General features: G+C 43.6%; 1 protein-coding gene across 1 annotated transcript; it reads left to right on the top strand.

Moving 5' to 3' along the window:
• The first annotated feature begins 312 nt into the window (after positions 1-312).
• On the top strand, positions 313-19,726 carry LOC311150379 (structural maintenance of chromosomes protein 1A). The gene is made up of 23 exons (XM_084187818.1): positions 313-695; positions 1,308-1,496; positions 1,744-1,856; positions 2,139-2,342; positions 2,595-2,833; positions 3,010-3,268; positions 3,759-3,899; positions 4,041-4,223; positions 4,491-4,598; positions 5,212-5,397; positions 7,610-7,789; positions 11,145-11,291; positions 12,810-12,947; positions 13,188-13,411; positions 14,344-14,485; positions 14,793-14,938; positions 15,205-15,358; positions 15,732-15,842; positions 16,109-16,265; positions 16,439-16,593; positions 16,808-17,029; positions 17,321-17,428; positions 17,694-19,726. The coding sequence occupies exons 1-23, from the start codon at positions 587-589 to the stop codon at positions 17,772-17,774; spliced, it is 3,696 nt and encodes a 1,231-aa protein (XP_084043944.1). The 5' UTR covers positions 313-586; the 3' UTR covers positions 17,775-19,726.
• Positions 19,727-20,935: the final 1,209 nt, after the last annotated feature.

The raw sequence follows: 20,935 nt of genomic DNA, 5'->3' as shown, positions 1-20,935 counted from the left end.
TGAAAACTTTGCCGAAAAGTACCAAAAAACAGGTGCAATTGTCATCATTCAGAGAGGTCACCTTCTTCACTCCCCTTTTGTTTAGATGATACAAAATCACCATGGTAACACCAGTGAACTAAATGTGCAACAAAAAAGTATCTAGCTAACAAGATTGATCATATCAGTTTCACTGTAATAATAATGCCATCAGTGAGTGTGAATACTTTCGATTACAATGCTATTTTGATAAATGTGAGAAATAAACAGTAACATTGTGGCGCTTTGGATACATTATAGAAGCAACATCTCGCGAGAACTAATTCACTTAGCGCGCGCTCAGAGGTCTCCAATCGTGCAGGAAGACTGTAAAATGGCGCATTGTTGTTGCAGTCGTACATTTTGAAAGCTAGCTTGCAAGCTAATCGAATTAGTTAGCCGGGCACACCAACCGATTATGCAACTTTTGCTTATTTGCATTTTTAAGTGTTTACAATTTGCTTGCATGTTTCTCGTTTGAGTTAAAAAGCTAGCTAGCATTAGCGACATTAGCTGCTAGCACAACACATATTCCTTCTTCTGTTTGCGCACAAGAGATCTGATCAAAATGGGTTATTTGAAACTAATAGAGATCGAAAACTTCAAATCTTACAAGGGCAGGCAAATCATTGGTCCCTTTCACAAGTTCACCGCGATTATTGGACCCAATGGATCCGGTAAGTGATGGCCAATTAACATTGCAAGTAGCCTAGTTAGCTAATGTCACTGTACTGCTAGGCCTAGCTAGATTGCTAGCTAATGCTAGTTTAGCCGGGTTGATTATTTGCAACATTGATGCAAATGCATGGCGGCTATACTTGTTACTTTGTCGATAACGACAGCATATGAACACTTGTATTCTATTTAATATTAGCTACATTTTTTAAATAACTGTAGCTAGCTAGCCACGGGTGCAAAACATTTGGCTATGGTCCACATTTCCTTCACTGACAGTCACCCAGTCAATGAGAACAAATGAATGAGACCTCGCAAGTAGTTGATCTAATAAACATTAGCTAGATCAATACTTTTATGTAGTCCCGGGCGCCGATCACGTGAACGTCGATTAAGGCAGCCCCCGCACCTCTCTGATTCAGAGGTATTGAGTGCAATCGGAAGACACATTTTGGTTGAATTCGTTCAGTTGTGCAACTGATTAGGTATCACCTTTTCCCAGTCCTAAGCTAGTAAGTTAGTTTACGTCCTTTTCCAAAGAAACAATATTTGCAAGACTTGAATAGTTCACTCACTGACGCCATTGAGTCCCATTCATATTCTCTCCCTCCCAGGCAAGTCTAACCTCATGGACGCCATCAGCTTTGTGTTGGCTGAGAAGACCAGCAACCTGCGTGTGAAGACCCTGAAGGACCTGATCCATGGAGCTCCCGTGGGGAAGCCAGCAGCCAACAGAGCCTTTGTGAGCATGGTGTACCACGAGGACAGTGGAGAAGAGCGCACCTTCACCAGAATCATCATTGGTATGCCACTGCTGTCTCCACATCCAGAAGTGCTCAACTGTGTGGCTGTGTCTGCTAGTTCAATGTGTAGTGTTGGTCTGAGTCTGAAATGGCACTCAAATCCCTACATAGTGCATTACTTTTGACGACGTGTCCTGGTCAAAAGTAGTGCGCTATATAGGGAATAGGGTGCCATTTTTGACACACCCTTTGTGTTCTGATCTTTGACGGATAGCCATAACTATCACCAATCTTCTCTGTGTGTCAGGCTCGTCGTCAGAGTACCGTATCAACAGTAAGGTGGTGAATCTGGCAGAGTACAGCGAGGAGCTGGAGAAACTAGGAATCCTCATCAAGGCCAGGAACTTCCTGGTCTTCCAGGTGAGAACTGATTCAAACAGTAACATACAGTTATCACAGTAATAGTCACATGCAAAAATATATAACAATTTAATTTGCATGAGTAGCTGGGTTTTCTCGATCTTTCTTCATACAAAATGTACACTATATTACACACATGCAAACAATTAGCATATTTCAGCAGAATGTGTGTAGTGCTTTCTTAAAAGTGAATAAGAACCCTAGAGACTGTTCGTCCATGGACCTCGCTTACCCTGTGTAAGACTGTTCGTAACCGCTGACCTCTATGTATTCCCCAATCAGGGTGCAGTGGAGTCCATAGCCATGAAGAACCCTAAGGAGCGTACGGCTCTGTTTGAGGAGATCTCCCGGTCTGGGGAGCTGGCTCAGGAGTACGACCGTAGGAAGAAAGAGATGGTGAAGGCTGAGGAGGACACACAGTTTAACTACCACCGCAAGAAGAACATCGCCGCTGAACGCAAAGAAGCCAAGCAGGAGAAAGAGGAGGTATGGATGACAGCCGGTCTGATAGCATTCTTCTCTTCTCACGAGAGCTCACTAACTCTCACTTCCCATCTGTAGGTAGAAGGTAATATTGAGATGGATTGATAGACTCCATTCTTTTCTTCCATTCTGCCCTACAACACATAAACCCTTCTAGTTTTTGTTTTGGTGTGATTTATACAATTGGCCCAATTTGCGAACCTTGTATGTAGTTTTCATGTATCATTCACACACTTTCTCCCTAATCCTCTCCAGGCTGAGCGTTACCAGCGTCTGAAGGATGAGGTGGTGAAGGCTCATGTCCAGATGCAGCTGTTCAAGCTGTACCACAACGACGCCGAGATCGAGAAGCTGAACCGCGAGCTATCGCACCGCAACAAGGAGATCGACAAGGACCGCAAGAAGATGGACCACGTGGAGGAGGAACTGAAGGAGAAGAAGAAAGAGCTGGGACGAATGATGAGAGACCAACAGACTGTGGAGAAAGAGATCAAGTGAGTGGGGCGGGAGGGAGAAAGGGCTTGGGAGGATGATGAGACCAGCAGCCTGTAGAGGAGGTCAAGTGAGTAGTGAGGGAGGAAGGGGAAAGAGGAATAGACCGTGAAGAAGGAGCCTAACAAGCCTAATATCTTATCCTTTTCCACTCCCCCTCTTCCTCTTCCTCCTACAGGGAGAAGGATGCTGAACTGAACCAAAAGCGTCCGCAGTACATCAAGGCCAAAGAGAACACCTCCCACAAGATAAAAAAACTGGAGGCAGCCAAGAAGTCCCTCCAGAATGCCCAGAAGCTGTACAAGAAGAGGAAGGGGGACATGGATGAGTTAGAGAAAGAACAGGGCGCTGTGGAGATGGCCCGGCAGGAGTTTGACGACCGCATGGAGGAGGAGGCCCAGAGCCAGGGACAGGACCTCACACTGGAGGAAAACCAGGTTAGAGACTGGGAGCCTATGAAGGGTAATAAGGGTCTATGTAGCTTCATAATGATCTATGAAGAGTCATAGGAGAGAGAAGCATGGAGGAGGAGGCCTAGAGCAAGGGACGGGATCTTAATCTAGAGGAAAACCAGGTTAGAGCCTATGTAGTGTCTATGAAGTGTAATAAGGGAGTTATAGGGGGTATAGTAACTTATGTAGGGCCAGATGGCCAGACAGGAGTTTGATGACCGCATGGAGGAGGCAGCACAGGGCCAGGGCCAGGACCAGGTTAGTCTATGAACGGTCATGAGGGTGTTATAAGTTAAATATGAATGGTCACAGGGAGATAGACTGGGATCCTATGAAGGGTTACAGTAGATTATCAGGCAGCACTGTGGCCTCAGTGAGGGATGTATGGGAAGGTCTCTGGTTCAGATCCCAAATCTCTCTAATAAATATGTAGGTGAATATTTAATACTCACCACCTCCCTCCTCCTCTCTCCAGGTAAAGGCCTACCACCGCCTGAAGGAGGAGGCCAGTAAGCGGGCGGCCACTCTGGCCCAGGAGCTGGAGAAGTTCAACAGAGACCAGAAGGCCGACCAGGACCGGCTCGACCTTGAGGAGAGAAAGAAAGTGGAGACTGAGGTAAAGGATGGGGAGGATGATGATGATGATGATACGGAATACAGGGTTGTGATCATTTGGGGCACGCAATGTAACAAGGTTGTGCAACGGAAAAGGTGACTGGCCAAAGAGATTAACCTTATTAATATGTTCCATCTGCAGGCCAAGATCAAGCAGAAGATCCGTGAGATAGAGGAGAACCAGAAGCGTATTGAGAAGTTGGAGGACTACATTACCACCAGCAAGCAGTCTCTGGATGAACAGAAGAGAATGGAGGAGGAGCTGACTGAGGAGGTAGAGGGGGCCAAGAAGAGGATTGATGAAATCAATCTGGAACTCAACCAGGTACTTGAACACTATCTGTCAATCAAACTATTGGTTGATACTGAAATACACTGGGAAAGTCAAAACATTTTATGTTGACATTACATGATAACTGTATAAGAATTGCTAATCTGGAAGAAGAAAAACAATCTATACATTTTTAGTTTTGCTTGTCTCCTGTGGGGTTTGCTGCTATGTAGATTGCTAGCAAATTACAAGTCCCAGGACCATGTCATATCAGTCAACATTGCCTGAGGACTTTTGACTGACATCTTGTCTCTTCCCTAGGTGATGGAGCAGCTGGGCGACGCCAGGATTGACAGACAGGAGAACAGCAGGCAGGCACGCAAAGCAGAGATTATGGAGAGCATCAAGAGACTGTATCCCGGATCTGTGGTAAGACTGCGGGCACCAACAGCTACAGAGTTTGGGCTGGGGGCTGTCAGGTGGCATAGGGCAACCACAGAGTATTAAGAAACTACGCTGGATCTGTGCAAACATTTCTGGAAGCTGCAGCTAGCATAGAGTTACCACACAGTTAGCTGTAAAGGCTAGAGGCTACCAGACAAAGGCGAGATCATGGAGAGCATCAAACTCTATCCCGAATCTGTGGCAGTACTGGGGACTGGAGGCAGAGTTAGCAATAGGACAACCACAGTTGGCTATTTGTGCTTGTCACTAGGATGCTCTCTTCTGTCTCTGTTTTACTCTCCACACAACTGCTCACTGTTCTCACTGTTCTCAGTGGTCCTCTGTAGCTCAATTGGTAGAGCATGGCGCTTGTAACGCCAGGGTAGTGGGTTCGATCCCTGGGACCACCCATACGTAAAAATGTATGCACACATGACTGTAAGTCACTTTGGATAAAAGCGTCTGCTAAATGGCATATTATTATATTATTATTCTTGTGTTCTAGACATGTTTCTTCTCTCAGAATATTGATCAGAAATATTGAAGTGATCGTGAAATGGTTTTGACATATTCCAACGCTCTCTTTCTCTCCCTGCAGTACGGCCGTCTGATCGACCTGTGTCAGCCCACTCAGAAGAAGTTTCAGATCGCTGTGACCAAGGTGCTGGGCAAGAACATGGACGCCATCATCGTGGACTCAGAGAAGACTGGCAGAGACTGCATCCAGTACATCAAGGAGCAGAGAGGAGAGCCGGAGACCTTCCTGCCCCTCGACTATCTGGAGGTACACACTGGGGAAGACTACATTTAATGGGACGGGTCACTTACATAGGGTGGAGTCTATCTTTAGATGCGCACACTTACCTCAACTATTAAGTTAGAATTTGTATCAGTCCAGTCTATTTTTCTGTGTCTCTGTGCTTGTATTAAATCAAATTTAATTTGCCACAAGCGCCGAATATAACAGGTGTAGACATTACAGTGAAATGCTTACTTACAAGCCCTTAACCAACAATGCAATTTTTAAAGAAGTGTTAAGTAAAAATAAATAAAAGCAAACCACTAAAGAGCAGCAGTAAAATAACAGTAGGGAGGTGCAGAGTCAATGTGCGGGGGCACCGGCTAGTCGAGGTAATATGTACATGTGGGTAGAGTTCAAGTGACTATGCATAAATAATAGACAGAGTAGCAGCAGTGTAAAAGGTGGGGGTGGGGGGGGCAGTGCAAATGGTCCTGGTAGCAATGATTAGCTGTTCAGGAGTCTTATGGCTTGGGGGTAGAAGCTGTTGAGAAGCCTTTTGGACCTAGACTTAGCGCTCCGGTACCGCTTGCAGTGCGGTAGCAGAGAGAACAGTCTATGACTAGGGTGGCTGGAATCTTTCGCAATTTTGAGGGCCTTCCTCTGACACTGCCTGGTATAGAGGTCCTGGATGGCAGGAAGCTTGGCCCCAGTGATGTACTGGGCCGTACGCACTACCCTCTGTAGTGCCTTGCGGTTGGAGGCCGAGCAGTTGCCATACCAGGCGGTGATGCAACCAGTCAGGATGCTCTCGATGGTGCAGCTGTAGAACTTTTTGAGGATCTGAGGACCTATGCAAAATCTTTTCAGTCTCCTGAGGGGGAATAGGCTTTGTCGTGCCCTCTTCACGACTGTCTTGGTGTGTTTGGACCTTGATAGTTCATTGGTGATGTGGACACCAAGGAACTTGAAGCTCTCCACTACAGCCCTGTCGATGAGAATGGGGGTGTGTTCAGTCCTCTTTTTTTTCCTGTAGTCCACAATCATCTCCTTTGTCTTGGTCATGTTGAGGGAGAGGTTGTTAACCTGGCACCACACGGCCAGGTCTCGGACCTCCACCCTTACCACCTGGGGGCAGCCCGTCAGGAAGTCCAGGATCCAGTTGCAGAGGGAGGTGTTTAGTCCCAGGATCCTTAGCTTAGAGATGAGCTTTGAGGGCACTATGGTGTTGAACGCTGAGCTGTAGTCAATGAACAGCATTCTCACGTAGGTGTTCCTCTTGTCCAGGTGGGAAAGGGCAGTGTGGAGTGCAATAGAGATTGCATCATCTGTGAATCTGTTGGGGCGGTATGCAAATTGGAGTGGGTCTAGGGTTTCTGGCATAATGGTGTTGATGTGAGCCATGACCAGCCTTTCAAAGCACTTCATGGCTACAGACATGAGTGCTACGGGTCGGTAGTCATTTAGGCAGGTTATCTTCGTGTTCTTGGGCACAGGGACTATGGTGGTCTGCTTGAAACATGTTGGTATTACAGACTCAGTCAGGTACATGTTGAAAATGTCAGTGAAGACACTTGCCAGTTGGTCAGCACATGCTCGAAGTACACGTCCTGGTAATCCATCTGGCCCTGCGGCCTTGTGAATGTTGACCTGCTTAAAAGTCTTACTCACATCGGCTACGGAGAACGTGATCACATAGTCATCCGGAACAGCTGGTGCTCTCATGCATGCTTCAGTGTTGCTTGCCTCGAAGCGAGCATAGAAGTGATTTAGCTCGTCTGGTAGGCTTGTCACTGGGCAGCTCGCGGTTGTGCTTCCTTTTGTAGTCTGTAATAGTTTTCAAGCCCTGCCACATCCGACGAGTGTCAGAGCCGGTTTAGTACGATTCAATCTTAGTATGGTATTGACTCTTTGCCTGTTTGATGGTTCGTCGGAGGGCATAGCGGGATTTCTTATAAGTTTACGGGTTAAGAGTCCCGCTCCTTGAAAGCGACAGCTCTACCCTTTAGCTCAGTGCGGATGTTGCCTATAATCCATGGCTTCTGGTTGGGGTATGTACGTACGGTCACTGTGGGGATGACGTCATCGATGCACTTATTGATGAAGCCAGTGACTGATGTGGTGTACTCCTCAATGCTATCTGAATAATCCCGGAACATATTCCAGTCTATGCTAGCAAAACAGTCCTGTAGCTTAGCATCTGCATCATCTGACCACTTTTTTTATTAGTCTAACTGTCTGTGTCTCTGTGTTCCAGGTGAAGCCTACAGATGAGAAGCTGCGTGAGCTGCGTGGAGCCAAGCTGGTGATAGATGTGATCCGCTACGAGCCGCCTCACATTAAGAAGGCCCTGCAGTACGCCTGTGGTAACGCACTGGTCTGTGAGAACGTAGAGGACGCTAGACGCATCGCCTTCGGAGGACCCTACAGACACAAGGTAGGAGGCACACTGATGCATTCACACACACCATACAGTGTTTTCTACAAGCACATGGAGAAGCCAGCCAAATAGAAAAAGTAGCCAGCCAGGCTCCCCTGGAAATGAAATTCTCTGTTAGTGGCCTCTGGTACATTCTAATGCTAGATTGTATTTTCTACCTGCAACTATCAGGAAATAACACTGATCAAATTTTTCCGCACTTTTACAGTGTTAGTTTCATCAGCTGTTGTACAATACAGGGTTTCCGTTTACCGGATCCATATGCGTTGGGTGCGTAACCTGATTAGGGCGTCCACCCACGGTGCTCAGAATCACATGAATTACATTTAGATTATGGTAATTCATCTTGACAGAACATGCAACTTGAGGATGCAACGGCGTGTGTCCTTTCCGAATTCCGATGCGCATTTGAAGACGTTAGAATAACTGTCCACATTTACTTTTCCTCAGCCAACGATATGGGTAATGAACAGCAAAATCACTAGTCGGTCAATCTACTATCCCCATAGTAGAAAAGTTTACCTATTCTATTGGTCAGCTTTGTCGTTTTTATGCGAGAAAAAAATTGCCTATTCCAAGCAAACTCTGGGGTAGTTGTAGGATGATAGATCCAAATTCACACAACCAGTAGGCCTAGGCTACATAAAAAATAATAATTAAAAAGTAATGTGGCTGATGCAATGGATCAGAACGCTTAGCTTAAAATGTTCATAAACTATTATTTCTTCACATAAGCTCAGCAATGCGTACAAGACAGTAGGCTACGCGCAGATGTTTGTTCCATAATGCAATTAGCGGGAAAACACCGTTGTCAAAAGCGCAACTCGCGCATGCTAGCGGTTTCATGAGACAGAGATGAAAATATCAATTTAGGAAGAGGGGAGATCTAAAGATGCAACAACTAGCATGGGTTGCTAATATTTATTTTTATTTTTTTATTTCACCTTTATTTAACCAGGTAAGCCAGTTGAGAACAAGTTCTCATTTACAACTGCGACCTGGCCAAGATAAAGCAAAGTGCAATTAAAAACAACAACACAGAGTTACATATGGGGTAAACATTTACGTCATTTAGCAGACGCTCTTATCCAGAGCGACTTACAGTTAGTGAGTGCATACATCATTTTTTATACTGGCCCCCCATGGGAATCGAACCCACAACCCTGGCGTTGCAAACGCCATGCTCTACAAACTGAGCTACATCCCTAAAAAACACAGTCAAAAAATACAACAGAAAATATATATACAGTGTGTGCAAATGTAGCAAGTTATGGAGGTAAGGCAATAAATAGGCTATAGTGCAAAATAATTACAATTAGTATTAACACTGGAATGCTAGATGTGCAAGTAGAGATACTGACTAGGATTGTGCCTTTTGGCTACTGGACAATGAAAGAAAGTTGATTTGAAAAAGAATAGAACATAAGCGAGAGGCTACTGGTTTCAATGGCATATGGAAGTCTTTATAAAATAATTGTCTCCGCGTTTGGTTTTATTTTGGCTAGGCTACTTTAAAGCAAGGTAAACATGCCTCATGTAGTCTCCTGAGTGGCGCAGTGGTCTAAGGTAGCTGTGCCACTAGAGATCCTGGTTCGAATCCAGGCTCTGTCGCAGCCGGCCGCGACCGGGAGACTCATGGGCAGCGCACAATTGGCCTAGCGTTGTCCAGGGTAGGGGAGGGAATGGCCGGCAGGGATGTAGCTCAGTTGATAGAGCATGGCGTTTGCAACGCCAGGGTTGTCGGTTCAATTCCCATGGGGGACCAGTATGAAAACAAAAATATTATATATATATATGTATTCACTAACTGTAAGTCGCTCTGGATAAGAGCGTCTGCTAAATGACTAAAATGTAAAAAAAAAAAAAAAAAAAAAAGTAGATGTAATGTAGTAAAACATTCAGGTTTCAAACAATTAAGTATATGTTTTAAAAATGCATACTGCCTCCAGCTCATTGCAAATTGGTGTGTGGTGTGCTGAAGCCTGCCTACCATTGTATGCACTTGAAGGCAGAATGGGAAGTGCACTTCAATTAGAGTTGGAAAAAAAGTGTGTAGCTATTTTTAATCGTGGCTATCAAAACTGTTTTGAACATGCAATTTCATTGTTGTGCAATGATTGGGCTTATAAAAGCACGTTTCGCAACAGGAGTTTGTAGCTATCTGCAATACAGGTATGATTTGAAGAATGAAGCAGGTGTTAAACATGGGCTTTGCTACACAGAATGCAGCAGTTTACTACTTCATTCTCTCCACTAGTCCCAACAGAATGTCTACTGGCCCGGACATATGGTGTAGGTCTTAAATGCATTGGGGTCATGCTTTCCCTCTATATTCAGCTACATTTGGTTATTATGATATGGATTAAAAAGCTATGTAATATAATTGAGCAAAGCAAGTCATTACTCTTCTTTAGAATTGCATTGTATTAATTGAATTCATTTTTGTTTCTAAAGTATGTAATTTTGAGAAGATTTGAAAATAGGATGCTGTCCCTTTTTAAGACACAAATTCCAAAAGGGAGATCGACATGGCTACAGTAGGCTAGCCAAGACGAATGCTCTTTTTGTAGCTTTCTATTTGCACACTATCAACAGTAGCCAGCATATTGCTAGTATCTTCAGTATTGAAGGTTTACTTTCATAAATCACTATCCCTATAATAAATAAGCTCAGCGAGTAGATTGATGGGAGATTATTTTTGCTCTGACAGCTCGAGTGTGCTGTGTGAAGGCCACTGAGGTATAGGCACAGGCATCCATGTACTGCTCGAGAAGTTCTGACTCACGGGAGCCTGGTGGTGCTTGAATGAACAGCCAATCATATTGCTCAAATACAAATAGCATGACATTTACGCGTGTAGTTTTCAATGGGAGACTGTAACAGAGCAGGTAAATGTTGAACTGAATCCTTGTCGGGGCAGTGACAGTCGATATCCACTGGCCCGGCACATGTTTTTACTGACCCTGGGCCATCGTTAATGTCGGACCCTGCACGCTAAAGAAAGTAAATGAATGTGCCAGAAAACAATAGGCTAAGTGGATTTAGACTCTGTCATCGCTCACTTTGTGACTGACAGGCGCCTGTCCTATCAATAGATTGCTAGAAGATGCATATGGTTCATTCTAGCGGGAGAGGGCTCGGCAGACTTTTTTCTCACTAGCGAATTGAAAAGTAGCCTAGTTAATTGAAGTGGAAAAAGTAGGCGCTAGTAGAAAACTGCATTCAGACACAAGGTACACACACACACCTTGAGTGAAAGATGTGCAAATTAACTCTTTCAATTAATTTCATTCATTCTCTTTCTCCCTCTTCATCCCTGCACTCCTCTCTTTCTGTCTACCTCCCACTCCAGACAGTGGCCCTGGACGGTACTCTGTTCCAGAAGTCTGGTGTGATCTCTGGTGGTGCTAGTGATCTGAAGGCTAAGGCCAGGCGCTGGGATGAGAAGGCTGTGGACAAACTCAAGGACAAGAAGGAGAAACTCACTGAGGAACTCAAGGTAAACAGTCACTCTGGCCACTGGGATCTTGAGCATCATATCACCATCATAACATGTTATGGCACTCAAGGTAAACCAGTCACACATCCTACTGTGATTTGGAGCATCATACCTCATAACCAATGTTCACTCTATTTTTTTCCGGCACTGAGCAAATTTCAGGTCTGCTGAGAACAAACCTGAACATTGAACATTTGGCTAAACTTCCGGTTCGTTTACTGTGAACACTGAGACTGTACCTGCTTTAAGTTAGTTTTAACACTGGTCAAGTAGACTACTGTGGCTATTTTATAATAATGTAGGCCTACCAGAGTGGCCTACCATCAAAAACAATGGAGAAATTCATCCCATAACAGTTTAACATGGAAATAGCTTTTCTATCGTTCAGCGTACAGTAGTAGCCGATGTGAAAAAAACATGCAGGGCTTGACATTAACCTGTTTATCCACTTGTCCTTCAGACAAGGAGGTGAATGAAATTTTTTGTTTTTGTTGTAAGAAACCACTTAACAAAATAAAATGTGTAATTATTCCCATACCATTATTACAGAGAATCAGACAAATTATGCTACTCTCTGCCTATTGGCTACTTAGCTTATTCAAGCCCATCTCAAAATACAATACAGCTCTTTACCCGACTCACTTGTCAAAGATTGCTAGAAATTCACACATTGTGCTCTTGTAGGAAGCAATCACTCCCCACTTGCTGACTATGATCTATAACTGGGCTAATAACTCACTAACTACCAACGGATATGAACAAATGTGCACACGTGGCTACATGTAGCGCTCGCTTTGATCTTTAAAAAACTAGCGCATCTACTCACGACCGCTCATGCTGTAAACACAGCCCAGTTCAAAGTGAATGGCACAGATCCATATATGGCAATGGTCTATTTGCATATAGGCCTACTGCAGCTCTGATTGGTTATGGCGCACCGTGTAGAGTACGGGTCTGAGTCGTGCCTGTCAATGCAATAGAATCCTACTCCGATGCATTCTGTCTAATACAATCTCTTGGATAGTTTTGCATATTAAGTCTTCATACTTTGTATTTCTTTCTTGCTATGTTGCATTGAAAGTGGATAATATTTACGTTGATTCGATCACAATTCCCACATATTAAAGGGAAATGTTGATAGTGTTAAATAACGGGGAAAACTCCAGAAAGTTGAGTGAAGTTCAATCTCGTGCTTCTCTGCGCGGGCTGATATTTCTTCTGCGTGGCAGTCCTGGGAGAGCTTAGAGGGAACATTGCTCATAACATGTTACCATACTTATAACATATATAACATGTTAATATGAAACTGAAGGACTGTCAAACATATTTTACTGAGCCTTTATCAAGCTGCAGTTGGATAAGCAACCTAATGTATTTATTAGAATGCTGTCAAGGACACAAGCATTACAAGGACAATGATGCATCTCTGAAAGGAACAGGACTACGATAACAATGGGGCATCGCTGTGAAAGGAAAAACACTACAATAATCATGATGCATCTCTCTCTGTGGGTGTAGGAGCAAATGAAGGCTAAGAGGAAGGAGGCAGAGCTGCGCCAGGTCCAGTCTCAGGCCCACGGCCTCCAGATGAGACTCAAATACTCCCAGAGCGACCTGGAGCAGACCAAGACACGACACCTCTCCCTCAACATGCAGGTATGGAGGTGTAGCAACACGGTGTCAGTTCGTTTTGTATTAGCCCTAAACCAAGGGTCTGCAACTTGTGGCTCTGGAGCTGCATGTGGCTTTTTAAGTGATGTGGTGATCTATAATTAGTCATTCAAAGTCATTAATATAGGTTTTTACTACACTGTGTGTCAGTAGGGTTTCTAGAACCCCTAGACACACACTGTTGTGATTCATTAGACTAACAAGTCCTTTTCCCACCCTCTGTAGGAGAAGTCCAAGCTGGAGAGTGAGCTGGCTAACTTTGGACCTCGCATCAACGACATCAAGAGGATCATCCAATCCCGTGAAAAGGAGGTCAATAATTTGAGAGACCGGATGAACGTTGTGGAAGATGAGGTGTTTATCGAGTTCTGTAAGGAGATTGGGGTCAGGAACATCAGAGAGTTCGAGGAGGAGAAGGTCAAGAGGCAGAACGAGATCGCCAAGAAACGGTGAGTCACTCTCCTCCATTGTGTCAATGTCAAATCAAATTGTATTTGTCACATGCGCCGAATACAACAGGTGTAGACCTTACCGTGAAATGCTTACTTAAAAGCCCTTAACCAACAATGCAGTTTTAAGAAAAATAAGAGCTAAGAAAATATTTACTAAATAAACTAAAGTAAAAAAAAAAAAAAATGAGGGTATATTCAGGGGGTACTGGTACCGAGTCAATGTGCGGGGGTACAGGTTAGTTGAGGTAATATGTACAGTACCAGTCAAAAGTTTGGACACACCCACTCATTCAAGGGTTTTTCTTTATTTTTACTATTTTCTACATTGTAGAATAATAGTGAAGACATAAACTATGAAATAACACATATGGAATCATGTACTAACCAAAAAATATTTGAGATTCTTCAAATAGCCACCCTTTGCCTTGATGACAGCTTTGCACACTCTTGGCATTCTCTCTACCAGCTTCACCTGGAATGCTTTTCCAACAGTCTTGAAGGAGTTCCCACATATGCTTAGCACTTGTTGGCTGCTTTTCCTTCACTCTGCCGTCCGACTCATCCCAAACCATCTCAACTGGGTTGAGGTCTGGGGATTGTGGAGGCCAGGTTATCTAATGGAGCACTCCATCACTCTCCTTCTTGGTTAAAAAGCCCTTACACAGCCTGGAGGTGTGTTGGATCATTGTCCTGTTGAAAAACAAATGATAGTCCTACTAAGCCCAAGCCAGATGGGATGACGTATCGCTGCAGAATGCTGTGGTAGCTATGCTGGTTAAGTGTGCCTTGAATTCTAAATAAATCACTGACAGTGTCACCAGCAAAACACCCCCACACCATAACACCTCCTCCTCCATGCTTTACAGTGGGAACTACACATGTGGAGTGTTAACCTAACAGCATCCATTTTGTGTCTGTGTGACCTTTAGGCTGGAGTTTGAAACCCAGAAGACTCGTCTGGGCATCCAGCTGGACTATGAGAAGAACCAGCTGAAGGAGGACAAGGAGAAGGTCATGATGTGGGAGCAGACCGTCAAGAAGGACGAGGCGGAGATAGAGAGACTCAAGAAGGTAAATAGAGATTAACGTAAAAGGCTTCCGAACTAAGTCGGTGTCCCTTTCACTTGAAATATGCAGTTGCACACTCCCACTCATGGATTTAACAATGGCGGAAACGCCGTCCAACCACCCTCCACCAATCCAATGCTTTTAAATCCATAACGAGGAGTGTGCAAGTGCACGCTTCAGGAGAAGGGAGGAGACTCGGGATGCAGCCTAAATTCTTAGACCGATAGCGTTAATCAAATGTGTACTTTCGTTCTTTGTTGGTGAGATTGGACGTTTTATAACTTTTTTTCTCCTTGTCTGTCTTTCCCAGGAGGAGCACCGCCACATGAAGATCATAGATGAGACCATGGCCCAGCTGCAGGACCTGAAGAACCAGCACCTCACCAAGAAGTCCGAGGTCAACGACAAGAACCACAACATGGAGGAGATACGCAAGAAACTGGGAGGAGCCAACAAGTGAGTCTTAAACCATAGACGCGCGCACACACACCAAAACCCTCATCTTCTTTTTCTGCCCATTTCTAAAAGGCAAATATTTCTTACTTACTACATTGTTCTTGTATCTGATTGAAAAAAGAACCGCTTGTAGCATTTCCATTTGTTTGTGTTCAACAATTGTGTTTGTATTTACCTTAGGGAGCTGACCCAGAAAGATGGCTACTAGTTTTGTAGCATTGCAGTTTGCGGCAGTATTGTTTGACCGGTGTGTGTTATTCCCTCAGGGAGCTGACCCAGCTGCAGAAGGAGGTGACGGCCATCGAGACCAAGCTGGAGCAGAAACGCAGCGACCGCCACAACCTGCTGCAGGCCTGTAAGATGCAGGACATCAGACTGCCGCTACGCTCTGGGACCATGGACGACATCGGCCAGGGAGAGGTACTTAACATTCTCTCTTTCTCTCCCACTCTCTCTTCGTCCCTCTTTCTCTCTCGCTCGCTCTCTGACATTATCTCGCTCTCTTGCTTTCTCTGACATCATCTCTCTCTCTCTCTCACTTTCTCTGACGTTCTCACTTTCTCTGACGTTCTCTCTCTCTCTGACATTGTTCTCTCTCTCTCTCTCTCTGACATTGTTCTCTCTCTCTCTCTCTCTGACATTGTTCTCTCTCTCTCTCTCTCTGACATTGTTCTCTCTCTCTCTCTCTGACATTGTTCTCTCTCTCTCTCTCTCTGACATTGTTCTCTCTCTCTCTCTGACATTGTTCTCTCTCTCTGACATTGTTCTCTCTGACATTGTTCTCTCTCTGTAGGGGAGCTCCCAGCAGGAGGAGTCTAGCAGCAGTCAGAGAACGTCCAGTACTGTCCTGGCTAAAGAGGCTCTCATAGAGATTGATTACAGCATCCTTTCTGAAGACCTCAAGGTAATAAATGAACACATGCGTGAACCCTGCATACTAAGGCTGTGTCTGGGAGTGTGCAAGTGCATACTTTGGGAGACGTGTGGAGAATTGGGACGCAGTTCATCTCCCCATAGACTCAGTCTCTGTATCTTTGTACATGTAAAATTGGCTGTTTCAGCCATGATTCAATACCCAGCAATGGGGTTGTTTTATGTGAGTTTGAAATGTAGTGTGAGCCCGAGGACATGAGTCACCTAACATATTTTTGTGTGTCTGCTTTCTCTCAGGACGCGCTGGCGGAGGATGAGATCAAGGCAGAGATGCACACACTGCAGCAACGTCTCAATGAGCAGCAGTCCATACTGCAGAGAATCAGCGCACCCAACATGAAGGCCATGGAGAAACTAGAGTCTGTCAGGGACAAGTTCCAGGAGACCAGCGACGGTACGGAAGAGAGATGAATTAGTTGAGAAATGTGTAGAACCCAGGCTTACACTTGAGTCTTAATGGACTAACTTACCATCTCTCTCTTGGTGAATGAATCAAATGTTACTGAAACAGGAAAGGATGTATCTACATTTCATAATGCGTTTATGATGATCTATTCTGTATTCCAGAGTTTGAGGCGGCCCGTAAGAGAGCCAAGAAGGCCAAGCAGGCGTTTGAGCAGATCAAGAAGGAGAGGTTTGACCGCTTCAACGCCTGTTTTGAGGCTGTATCCACCAACATCGATGAGATCTACAAAGCCCTGTCACGCAACAGCTCTGCCCAGGTATTATCCTTCAGAAATACTCCATAGTAGTACTGTACCATACACAAACAGGCTAAAATGTATTCCACCAAGTAAAAGTAGCTACATACTGTATTATGTGGCATTTGCATTGACATAGGGTTCATTCCATATGAAATCAATGGTCTGTTTGACTGCACCCCTTTCGATTTGAACAAAACTTTCTGTATGTTGATGGTGTGTTCCTTCATCCCAGGCCTTCCTTGGGCCGGAGAACCCAGAGGAGCCTTACCTGGATGGGATCAACTATAACTGTGTTGCCCCTGGTAAGCGGTTCAGACCCATGGACAACCTCTCTGGAGGGGAGAAGACTGTAGCTGCCCTGGCTCTGCTGTTCGCCATACACAGCTACAAGCCTGCCCCATTCTTCGTCCTGGATGAGATTGATGCTGCGTTGGACAACACCAACATTGGCAAGGTCTGTGTCTAAAACCCTGCTGCATAAACTATTATTATTGGCATGAAATACCCATATGTGATTACTATGTAATTGTCACGAAATCTCGCTATCACCACTATCAGTCTAAAATGGCACCCTATTATTTATGTAAGTGCACTAATTAAAGTAGTGCACTATATACTGTAGGGATAGGGTGGCTTGTTATTGTGATGTCTGTGTCGCCTATCCATATTATGTAGATGACTAACGACATCACTACTTGTTATGTAATTACCATGCTGTTATGTCTAATACTGTCCATCTATACAGGTGGCCAACTACATCAAGGATCAGTCAGTGAACACTCAGGCCATAGTGATCTCTCTAAAGGAAGAGTTCTACACCAAGGCTGACTCTCTCATCGGGGTCTATCCAGAGGTACACACACACACACACGGACGCAACAAAACACACACACAAACACAGATGTAACAAAACACACACACACAACACATACCCACGATCCAACACACCTATCCATAAATCCTTGTAATGCTTAGCTTTTACATAAAAACATTACTAACTAGAAGAATGTCTTGTCATTTTCTCTCACATTTGAGATAATAGAATGACTAGCCACGTATGCTAACTGTTTTCTATGACTTAAGGGCAAAACTGACAGCATCACTCTTTCCCCCCACAGCAAGGAGATTGCGTCATCAGCAAAGTGCTGACCTTTGACCTGTCTGTGTACCCTGACGCCAACCCCAACCCCAACGAGTAGGACCCCAACAAGTAGGACATCACACAGAGTAGAGGAGCAAAACGACAGGCATACCTTTTAACTCATTGGCATTTTGACATTCTGGTCGGTCAACTGAACCAGGGTCATATTCATTAGTGCTGGCAACAGAAAATGTTTTAAAACGTTTTGTAACTGTGAACAGAAATTAATGTTTCTTATTGGATAAGTCCAGCTAATCCCTACCTGTTTCTGCTCGTTTTCTTCCGTTTGGTGCCTAATGAGTATGACCCAAATCACTAGTGTCTGGATGGCAAATGTAGCTAATAATGTGTTGGTTTTATCGTGTATCAAACATCCATTAGCTCATAGATGTTGTTTGCTATCATGTTTTTGAATCATTTCTGTATTTTTGGAGTATATTAGGACTAGAGAATTTGTGCTTTTTCTGAATGGAGTGGGAGGGGGGTGAGACAATAAGTTACAGCAGCTCAAAGTAGTTATTTCTAGAAAGCTTCAACTTGAATATAATGTGCATTTATACAATTGAATCTTCATATGAGTATTTTATTTCAGGACAAGGTTATGAGGCTTAGAAAAATGGTAAAATGATTTGGAAATCATGTCTTGTTGACAATTTTGTATTTGCATCAGGCTTTGTCCCTCAGATGGTAGAAACCTGCTGACAATGATAATGTATTACATGTAACCATTAGGCTTTTCTTTTTTTTGTTGTCTTAAATGTTTTCTAATCTTTTTCCTTCCCCTTTTTTCAAATTCTTGCCTTCTGATATTTCACTGGTCAATGTAATGGATGTATCTGAAATTCTGGTCTTTTCTTCTTTGTGTTCAGCCTGCTTGGGTGTTTTTCACTTATTATGCTACTTTTTACTAATCTTTGAATTGTGTCAGGATTGGAAGACCCTTAGGTCCCATTAGGTGGCCACTTCATTCCCAGTCGGATGTCATCTGATCATTTAAATCCCCACGTCTAACTAGCCTGTATCCAAACTGAATTTTCCGGTTGTTTCACTTCTTCACGATGTGGTTCAATGTCAGCAATGGCTATGGATATTATTTATCTGCCTTCTGGCTAAGATCAAGTGTAGTATCAAGTCAGTAATAGCCATAGTTGGTTTCACCAAGAGGAATGACACTGGATGACAAAGAAAAACAACCCGTAGGAAATACCATCGCAGTGTTGGAGATGGAGAAACTGTGGAGTTTGATGTAGTTGAAGGGGAGACGTGAGCAGAGACAAATAGGACCTTGAGGCCTAAATAAAGTTAACGTTACCATGCATGAGCAAGACTGTGAGTGGTGCAACCCTAAAATATATGTGAAGTGAAACGGAACAATTCAGTTTGGATCCAGGCTACCAAGCCACCTATTGGTTTTACCAGACAGACTCTGAGCCTAAACCATGCTAAGGTTGCAAAAATCTGGTATCTTTCCCCAAATTCCCTGGAAGATACCTGGAATCAGGAGGGACCAGATTTTTTATTTTTTTCAACCCTAACCATGACCTAATAATAAGAGGTAAATCACAACTGTTTAAGTATCTTATTGGATATAAACTGCTATGAAATCATGATGAAACTCCATTAGGGCAATCCATATAGTTGTATCACCTTGTTAGATTTGCTGCTTCTTCTAAAGAGGGGAACAACTGGTGAACATCACTTTCTAAGACTATAATGATGAAAAGCAATTACTTATTGTTGGTAATATTAGGCGCATGTTCTTATCCAAACTTTATGAATTGTATCACTAAAGTGAGGGTCAATTTATAAAGGGGATAAAGTTTTATAAGTTTAGCCCTATTGACTTGGGGATGGAGTCTGCTTTAAAAGTATCCCCCTGCCTCTGTTTTAAATCTGTCCAGGGCCAATGGGAAATGTAATTATCCATTTAAGGGTATATTCTGCACAAGACCTGTTTATTCCATTGACATTGTATTGATTCCTTTCAGTTAATAAAATATACTATTTTAACTTGTGTTCTATTTTTGTTAAGTAGGTTTAACCCTTTTATAACTTTAGGTTTACTGTTCGGTGCCTGTGTTTTGCAGATATTTGCATATGTTTGTACGTTTTTGTGTTTCACTCCTGTGTTTTATAACTTTTACTCATTCCGTGAGTGTGTGTGTTTTACTTCAGGACTTTCCAGTCCGTAAGGGGGAGCGGAGTGTACGTCAGTGTACGTATGCTTTGACATTTCAAGGTAGTGCCTCTGTTTTCACGCAGCAGCAGTATAAAGGAGAGATTATTCAAACTTGACATGTCTCTCGCTGAGGCTCCCTCTACAGACTAACCATTACATTTGTCATGTTATCCTGTTTTTCAGCACCATTTGAGCAAACTCACCTGTTATGCTGATGCTTCTTGTGTTATGTTTTAAACAGCCAGCCATGTCTCAGCCACTCTCATGGTATTTCTTCCTTTGTACATTTTTATTTTTGCAGATAACCAGTGCTTGACTTGGGAAGGAGCTCACTGGAGCTGAGTACCAGCATCTCAAATGTTCTACTGCTTGAGCTCCTGCTCCTCTTATAGAATATTAGCTCAAAAGTATTGTGGATCTCCTGCACCTAAATATAAACAGTACCGGCACCCAAAATGAGTACCGGAACCTATTTCAGTCCAAGTCAAGCACTGAAGATAACAAAAAAATCAAGTAACACAATTTGATGTATATTTTTTATGTTTTATTTGTTTGTTTTGACATAAGCTCCATCTGACTGACATAAAAAATTATGTTGAAAGGCACAAATTAGAAGATGGGTATACTTGTGTAGACTTGTTATAGCAGGGTTAGAAGCTGTCCCACCCATTACTTAACCCTGCATAAATCGGACATTCTTTTTAAAGACATAAAACAGGTTACTTAGGCAGAAATGGCCAACAAGCGGATGAAGTGAAAAATACTTCCTTTAAGACCTGTTAGAGTAACTAAAGAAATAAAACAGACCCAGGGTGAATCTCAAAAGTATTTTCCTTGATTCCGTGTTGTTTCTTTGCGTCCTTCTCAAAACGTCAGATTTTCTCCAATGGTCTCCTTGCTTACTACTGACATTTTCAGGAAAAGGCAAGAAAAGAGCTCGCAAGGAATCAAGCAAAATACTTATGAGATTCTTTCCCAGACAAAAAAAGTGCAACGTTTTGTACAAAACCAGTTAATCTCCTATGTGGGCCTTCATGCTA

This window comes from Coregonus lavaretus, assembly GCF_964263955.1.
Source record: "Coregonus lavaretus genome assembly, chromosome: 22".
In the NCBI taxonomy this organism is placed as follows: domain Eukaryota; kingdom Metazoa; phylum Chordata; class Actinopteri; order Salmoniformes; family Salmonidae; genus Coregonus; species Coregonus lavaretus.
Note: the sequence above shows the minus strand (reverse complement) of the source record. Positions and strands in the feature narration are given on the sequence as shown.